Raw genomic sequence first — 8882 nt, 5'->3', positions numbered from 1 at the left:
AACAGAGCAGAAAATGAATTCAACCGCGAAAACCCTTTTTCTTACGGCTTTATGCGTATATGATATGTGCATGCATATCAAGATTATTTTACAATTCATCATTTTTAATAAATTTGCATGGTAATTTACATTTGAATATCCAATATTGAATATGATACTTCACGAAATTATTACGTGAACTTTGACGTTCGAAATTAAATCTTAACTAGAGCTGCGTGCAGCTTTAACAGGCTTCCCGCGTAAAAAAAACTGAAGACGCGTTTTGCTCACTGGAGCGTGAAAGCGTGGTCAGTCATGCATAAAATTTGCAATTTATGATGTGGGACTTATTATCTGCATGTGATGTAAATTTCAAGTCTCTAAGTAGTGTCGTTCTCGAGAAGAAGATGAAAATGTAAAATCCTATATTGCTCACTGGAGCGTATCGCCGAGGTCACTCATGCGTATCCTTGACATTTCGTATCCGGAACATGTCCGTTAATCATTGTTATGAATTTCAACCCAATAGCATGTATCAATTTTGATAAATCGCAAAAAAACTGAAAACGCGTTTTGCTCACTGGAGCGTGAAAGCGTGGTCAGTCATGCATAAAATTTGCAAATTATGATGGGGGACTTATTGCCTGCATGTGATGTATATTTCAAGTCTCTAAGTAGTGTCGTTCTCGAGAAGAAGATGAAAATGTAAAATCCTATATTGCTCACTGGAGCGTATCGCCGGGGTCACTCATGCGTATCCTTGACATATTGTATCCGGAACATGTCCATTAATCATTGTTATGAATTTCAACCCAATACCATGTATCATTTTTGAGAAATCGCAAAAAAACTGAAGACGCGTTTTGCTCACTGGACCGTGAAAGCGTGGTCAGTCATGCATAAAATTTGCAATTTATGATGGGGGACTTATTATCTGCATGTGCTGTAAATTTCAAGTCTCTAAGTAGTGTCGTTCACGAGAAGAAGATGAAAATGTAAAATCCTATATTGCTCACTGGAGCGTATCGCCGAGGCCACTCATGCGTATCCTTGACATATCGTATCCGGAACAAGTCCATTAATCATTGTTATGATTTTCAACCCAATAGCATGTATCAATTTTGAGAAATCGCAAAAAAACTGAAAACGCGTTTTGCGCACTGGAGCGTGAAAGCGTGGTCAGTCATGCATAAAATTTGCATTTTATTGCTAGTTGAGAACTTCTGCACATTTGAGGTGAATTTCAAGTTTGTAGGACCAATTTGAAAAAAAAATAATAAAAATAAATAATAATAATAAATAATAATAATAATAAATAATAATAATAAAACACAGGAATACAATAGGTTCCCTGCTGACAAGCAGCGGGAAGCCTAATAATTCACAAAAATGGAATATCAGTGTCGTCGTAAAGAAGCGTGTTGTGATCATCATCGTGCCGGTATCGCATGATAGATATGTATGTAATGGCGATAATGTTCTTTGCAATTCTGAATTCGTCTCATCATACTAAACCAAATAATGGTAATTACTCGGGATCAGTTGAATAGCTAATTTGAGCTATACGTGGATAAAAGAGAGTAAAGCAAGAATAAAATAAAATATTTGCTTTCTGTTTTTATTAACTATGTCACTACACGGATATGGGAAGCTATTCTATTTGGGAATTGAACTAATTGCTTTTCAACAATAAATATGTTGCGATAACTCAATTTTCATAGTTAAATGGTCGATAATTTTAGAGGAACTTTATTTATTTTGATGCTTGATGTTTGGCAAAATGAATCGTTTTCATGTTTTTCACTGACGGCGAATTAAAATAAAATGAAAGGAAATAATATGAAACAAAATGAGTCTCTGGAATAAAATGCACACCTGTCATAATTTTCTACATATTTCTTCTAATTCAAAACATATAATCTTGCTGATTTCAGTAGATGAAAAAAATAATTTCATCTTGAAAGTATGTTCAGTTTTCCATGTATTTTCTTTCAAAAATAAAAGTGCCATCTATCGAGCTTACATAGATATCGAACACTTCTAGTTTGGTTGTTTTGGGGCTTGTTAACACGGCAACTCGCATTTTTCTCAAAACGGAAGAATTTTTACTAAAATGCAGTAAGAAATGGGAATAACTGAACATTTCTGAGTGTAACACTACGAATCAAATGAAATAGAAAAATCTGATCGAGCATTACAGTACAAAAACGATTCTTCATTAACCGTATGTGATAGTAATATTTTTATAAAGCAAAATCGAACGTATATTAAATTATTTTAAGGCAAAATTAAAATATTCACAACATTTTCTGGACGGGTAGCTTGAAATCTCCCATCTCGCTACTAACAAACATACATGACTGTTGTAATTGCATTAAAGTTTAATATTTTAAGCCTTAAAATACATAGGCAGGCATGAATTAACTTCAATATTTATAAAATTACACAGAAGAATACTATTCTTGTATGTATTCCATTTCATTTGCCTCATTGTTTTCCAATGAAGTTAATGTGTGAACGTTTGTCTCTGGTTCTGGTAACTCTGAAAAAAGGTAACATGTCAATGTTGCAATTTCGGTTCACTGCAAGTCTTTTTTCCATAGATGTATACAATAATCACTAAATTGGTATTGAAACGGAAATCAACATAATATTTGAGGCCTACCGGTATGTCCACTGTATGAGGGAGGCGAGTTCATCTCAGCGTTCCCCGATAACTGCGCCTCTGGAGACGTTGTGTTTCTTATTTGTGATTCCATAGAAACTGGCATCGGCATTTGCGTAGGTTGCCTTACTAAAGTGTAAAATTTACAAATGATTTTTTTATGATAATCAAGCAGTAGATTTAACAATTTTAAAGCAGGAATTAATCAATGACAAATACTAATTTATCAGTAAACATTTGTAGCGAATGTGCATTGTGTAACTATGGATTATAATGTTTTTAACCCTTTCACATTGATAGCATGTAATATTTCACAAAATAGGCCACATTATGTTTTCGCTCCAGCGATAATGCATTCGTTCCATGTATTGCCTTTCTCGTTTCGACCAATTTGATGACGTATCGTTTCCGGTTTGCCGAGATGACTCTATAATATTGTGCTTTTTGTTTCACTTGGGATCTGACCGTGATCTTACTGCATTAGAATTAAGTGTGTACAATTTTATCTGTATTTAAAATTTGGATCGCGCATCTTTTCAATAACATACAACAATTCGATATTCAACATCGTGTGCTTATTATCGTCTAAGGGAATCCAGATTGGAGTCACATTCCATAACACGTGTTAATTAATAACGTGGGAATCGAACTTTGAATATTAGGGTGAACAGTCTTTATCCCTAAGACTTGCACATCTTCTCCATAAACATTAATCAAATTTGACCTTCCATCCATTGCCCTTCTTGTATAGAGTTGGACTCCAATGAGTTACTCAAATTTCAATCATATAGAATTCTACTGCGGTACCTGTGTTAATCCTTATCATTGTACACAGCTACGCGATTACCTATATGTCCAGAGTACGCGAGAGGTGAACTCATAGCGACATTCCCTGGTAACTGTGTCGGTTTGTGATTTATGTTTCTCTCGTTTGCTTTCATGATAACCGTTTCCGGTATTTGAGTAGGTTGCCTCGCTAAAAAGTAATATTTATTAGTGATTAGCTTTTTCAAACATGAGAATGAAAGTTATCAGTTTGCAGTTTGAGACAACGCTTGCTTTTGATATCAGATTATATTTTATTACAAAATTACGGTTTTTAAAGTAATCGTTAAATGATTGAAGCATATATATTATAACGTTGTGACAGCTTTAAAGTATAGCAAGTTATGAGAATGGTGTAGAATTTGAACGTATTGTATTTGAACGATCTGTATTCCGATTGGATTGTAAACTTTACTATATATATACGAACATTTGGCATTGAATATATTGTATGCTCATTGACTTCCGAGGAGTTCAGACCGGAGTTACACTCTATTAAACGTGTGTCAACCCAATAGCACGCGAGTGAACGCGCAGATATGGTCAACCGTCCCTATAATACATTTTCGGTTCAACTTACATCTTCCTCTGCCATATGACGGTGGATTTCCTTCAACAACTCCAGGCAAATACATGGCGTTAGATGTTATTGTTGTCTCATTCACAGCTGAAGGCCGATGTACTTAAGTAAATAGGTGATAATATTTTTTCACTACTGATTTAAATATACTACCCTTCTAAGGGAAACATTTAGTAACTTACGTAACATGCAAATTATGATCGCCATAAAATTAATAATGATTTATATTTAAAGAGTGTTCACAATGATAACAGGTATCCGAGGTCGAAAGCAAAACTTATACATATCACACTAAGACACATCAGGGCCAGACCAGTCGTGAAACCCTTAGGAAATCATGATCTTGGTTTAGGCGAATTGTAGTTTTTAGTAAAGCACTTTGTGAAAAATGTTACTATACCATTGATCTGGTCCGTTTCTGGAGATGTTGTGTTTCCTATTTGTGATTCCATAGAAATTGGCATTGGCATTTGCGTATGTTGCCTTACTAAAGTGTAAAATTTACAAACGATTTTTTCTATGGTAATTCATCAGTAAATTTAACGATTTTGAAGCAGGAATTAATCAATGACAAATACTAATTTATCAGTGAACATCAATCAAATTTGACTTTTCATCCATTTGGCCCTCTTGTATAGTTGGCAGGCTTGTCCATGGGACATATTTTCTGTCCCATTCCATTCCCATCCCTTAGCAATTATGCCTGCCCCATCCCATCCCATGGGATTCCTATTGGAATACAATTCGACAAAAGTGGTAAATTTAGGTTTGGCGTCCACTAAATAGGACTACATGTACGAAGACACATAAAAAACCACAATATTCACGGACTTGTGATAACCTTATGTTCAACTATTATACATGTGTCCATCAGCCTCTTCACGAAGTATATTGTTATTGCTGAATATATTTTGCCCTTCATAAATAACAAGAAAGCTATGCTCAAATATATGGACACGAACTCCATTACGAAATGTTTCACCATCATTTCCCCGATAATAGTACGGTTTTTGTGTCTTATGAGAAATACAAATGTGTGCTGTCCCATCCCATGGGACGTTTACCATGGACAACCCCGAGAGTTGGGATCCAATGAGGTGCTTGGATTTCAATCATATAAATGGTACTGTGATACCTGTGTTAAAATCATTGTACAGCTTCATGATTACCTATATGACCAGGGTACGCGAGAGGTGAACTCATAGCGACATTCCCTGGTAAATGTGTCGGTTTGTGATTTATGTGTCTCTCGTTTGCTTGCATGCTCGTTTCCGGCATTTGAGTAGGTTGCCTCGCTGAAAAGTAATATTTATTAGTGATTAGCTTTTTCAAACATGAGAATGAAAGTTATCAGTTTGCGGTTTGTGACAACGCTTGCTTTATTTTATTACAAACATTAAAATTCTCAAAGTAATCGTTAAACGATGAAGCATATATTATGAAATGTCGTGACAGCTCTGAATATAGGAAAGTTATGATAATGGCAAATAATGTGAACGTGAAGTAGTCACGAAGGAAAACCTCGAAAATTACTATCACGACAGCTTTGATCATTAGCTTTGTGTCCATGGCCTTTTTCGTATTGACCAATTTGGATGACGTATTTTTTCGGCATTCGTTCGGGAGTTGAAATATAGTGTTTCTTATGATTTTGCGAGTTTGAGTGTATTTCAATATATCTGTATTTGGATTGGTCAACCATCCCCTATAATACACTTTCAGTTCAACTTACATGTTCCTCTGTCATATGACGGTGGATTTGCCTGGACAGCTCCAGGCAAATGCATGGCGTTAGATGTCATTGTTGTCTCATTCACAGCTGAAGGCTGATGTCCTAAAATAAATAAGTGGTAATATATTTTCACTAGTAATTTAAATATATATACTACCCGTCTAAGGGGAATATTTAGTAAATTTCGTAACATGCAAATTTTGATCGCCATAATATTAATAATGATTTATATTTCAGAGTGTTCAGAATGATAACAGGTATCCGAGGTCGAAAGCAAAACTTGCCTATACACATCACAGTATTAGGACCCATCAAGGCCAGAGCCGCCATTACTCCCTTAGTAAATCATGATCTTGGTTTGGGCGAATTATAGTTTCTAGTCAAACAAATTGTGTGAAGTGTGACTATACACCTTATACCATCGGGAACATATCGTGAAATGCCAGATAGGCTTTTTTAATTTGGCAACCATAATTTCACTCAAACAATACTTCACGCAAAAGTAATTTCATATACAGTAGCGAGAGGCCAAAGAAATAAAATTACATGCTATTAATTCGGATGCGAATGTTTTTTGGTTCATTCTGCTGCACACAAGCTTGAGAACTGAGTACTAGTTTGATCAGCTTATCTACCTAATACCACCGCTGTCAGTATTTACCCCACATTTGCTGAGGTTGAGGCTGCAAGTATCTCGTTTGTTGCTCTGCCATATAAGCATTGTTGACTGCGCCTTGTTGAGGATATGCTGTTGAAGTCATTGGAATAACCACCGTGTTGACCTATAAAGCAGAGTTGATTAAATATATTTATGAGTGCCCTGTGGTAACACATCCACGTAATACATTGATAACATCTAAAAGGGGATTTGTACAGAGTTTTTTTCATTACATTTTAGGGTAGTAAAGCGTAAAACTCAATTTAATCCGCTAAAAATGTGATCAAAATGAAATCATAGATAACCGGATGTATCACTCTATCTAAAAATCCTCACATGAACACTTACTTGCTCGTTGCCACAGCACTCACCACATCCTCCAACACAACATGATAAAACAGATGTTGTAAAAGTAAATATGACTTGTAAGCTGGCAATCGATAGCAAAGCTATGTGTAGATTTTGTAATGTCCACTGCAAGTCAGAATTAAAAACGTTAAGAGTTATTTTGATTATGTTTGATCAGTCTAAAATAGTTTCCACATTCTAGAAATCTCCAGTTAGATTACAAAACGACTATTTGAAAATTCGTTAAATTAATAAATAATCATATTATGAGCTGGATGCAGGACTATATGGAAATGAATGAACCACTACCAAAATGGGCAAATTTTCAAATCCGAATCCAGTAATTGCTTGGGTAGCCCTGATTTTCAAATATTTGGAGCGTTTATTCTGGAATAAACAAATTTAAATCAAAAGTCTAAATTTACTTAAGGCGTGTAAACAAAAGAACTAAATTCGAATATACTGATTAAAAAAAATATTAATACACTCACGCTATAGTAATAATAGTAATAGTAACTGTCAGAAACGGCAAACACTTCCAAACAAACCATGGCCAAATTCAACAAAGTAGAAAATGTTGAAAATCCAGTGCTATAGGAGGCCTGGGAAAAAATATTCAATGAGAAAACTGTTTCAAACACAATACAAAGTAGTAGCTGACAGACACATAATCAAACATAACTAATTTTGTTCGGTTTCAAACAAATATAGCTCTAACCTCTAACTGTCTGCCCCAGCGCTAGTCTTAAAAAACTATACCTATCAACAAAAGACATTCCTTCTGTTTCTCCTACTAACTTGTCATATTGAAAAAAGAAGAAAGTAAATCAAAAGTGACATGTGAGTTATTTAGCGGTGGAAGAGGATCTGGACAGTACTACTTTGCCTAATAATACTTACTAGTTTTTTCGACGGATTCGCTCCGAAATCAATGTTGATACATCCAGCAAACAGAGTCTAAATTATAATAAGAAATATTTTTTGTGATTTTCAAGTATTTCGCATTCAAATATATTTCATCTATATTCTATACGGTTCTTTTTCAATGAAATACGGTAAATTTGACGATATTGCAGCAATTCAATTTTGTACAAAAATTTAGAATACAAGGTTTATTTTGTTGAAATGTTATGAGCTGAACAAAACATTCTGGCGAATATAGCAATAAGCTATTTTGCATATTATGAACAAAACAAATTTGAAAGACTCACAAAAGTTCCAGCCCATATTCCCTGAGCAGACAACGAAAATCGTGGCAAATCGCAATCAATGTAATGGTAACCAGAATCATCATGGTAATGATATTTAATGTCCCAGTAGCAATCCCAGTATCTGTCCGCGGCAAAGAGTATTGTTGCAATACAACAACCGATGGAAGATAGCCCAAGTAAAATTTCAGTAACCTGTGAGTAATATATTCGATGTATGAAGAATGAAAATAATATAAAGATTCATTCCAAGATTAACTGAGCAGAAACAACAAAACCATTACGCTGTTTTAAGTTTGTTCATTTTTGCAATAAACAGATTATGAAAATTTTGAATTCTCTTTTAAATGAGCACAAAGTGTACAAAATAACATGAAAAAAGAAGAAAAAATCTCGAATGTGTTCATTTTCGTTATTGCGCGCTTCGAGTAAATAATTTAAATTGAACCTTTTAATTCGGAACTATAATGATATTCTTCTATAACGATAACTGTTTTATATTCCAGCGTTATTCGAAAAAAAAGAATCCAAACAGTATTCATCAGTATAGATATCAAGATTTTATTTAATATGATTATACTTGAGTTTCTTACCCCAATTCCAATCAAAGAACTTTTATTGACAGAGGATATTTGAAGTTGTCGGTTTCGGGAATTTCGAGATTCCATAATGTACTCGATGATTAATAAATATCTTATTTTTTCCGTATACTTAGATAGGTATATTATTATAAATATGAATGCATAATATTATATAGCCCTGTGCGCGTTAACCTTTCTCTTCAAAAATCTATACCAGTGGTTCAAAAAATATGACAATACTAATAATAGATACAGTCATACAGAGTAGGGACATTGCAGACGTCACCTCGTTATTACGTGTTTATA

The 8882-nt window shown here is 34.4% G+C and overlaps 1 protein-coding gene across 4 annotated transcripts; it reads right to left on the bottom strand.

Annotated features, from left to right (window-relative positions):
- Nucleotides 1–2233: 2233 nt before the first annotated feature.
- On the bottom strand, nucleotides 2234–8744 carry LOC120346527 (uncharacterized). 4 transcript variants are annotated; one of them, XM_078115710.1, is made up of 13 exons: nucleotides 8589–8744; nucleotides 7999–8190; nucleotides 7688–7744; nucleotides 7279–7389; nucleotides 6788–6913; nucleotides 6443–6563; nucleotides 5782–5883; nucleotides 5219–5344; nucleotides 4450–4536; nucleotides 4050–4151; nucleotides 3492–3620; nucleotides 2645–2773; nucleotides 2234–2521 (listed from the first exon to the last, which is right to left on the bottom strand). In XM_078115710.1, exons 1-13 carry the CDS (start codon nucleotides 8661–8663, stop codon nucleotides 2436–2438), a joined length of 1443 nt encoding a protein of 480 aa, XP_077971836.1. In that variant the 5' UTR covers nucleotides 8664–8744; the 3' UTR covers nucleotides 2234–2435. The 4 variants fall into 4 exon arrangements, with proteins under 4 accessions (XP_077971836.1, XP_077971837.1, XP_077971839.1 ...); XM_078115711.1 differs by having other exon boundaries at nucleotides 4050–4136; XM_078115713.1 differs by lacking the exon at nucleotides 3492–3620.
- Nucleotides 8745–8882: the final 138 nt, after the last annotated feature.

The sequence above is a fragment of the Styela clava genome, chromosome 8 (assembly GCF_964204865.1).
Source record: "Styela clava chromosome 8, kaStyClav1.hap1.2, whole genome shotgun sequence".
In the NCBI taxonomy this organism is placed as follows: domain Eukaryota; kingdom Metazoa; phylum Chordata; class Ascidiacea; order Stolidobranchia; family Styelidae; genus Styela; species Styela clava.
The sequence above is the reverse complement of the archived record's forward strand: the minus strand, read 5'-3'. Positions and strand labels throughout refer to the sequence as shown.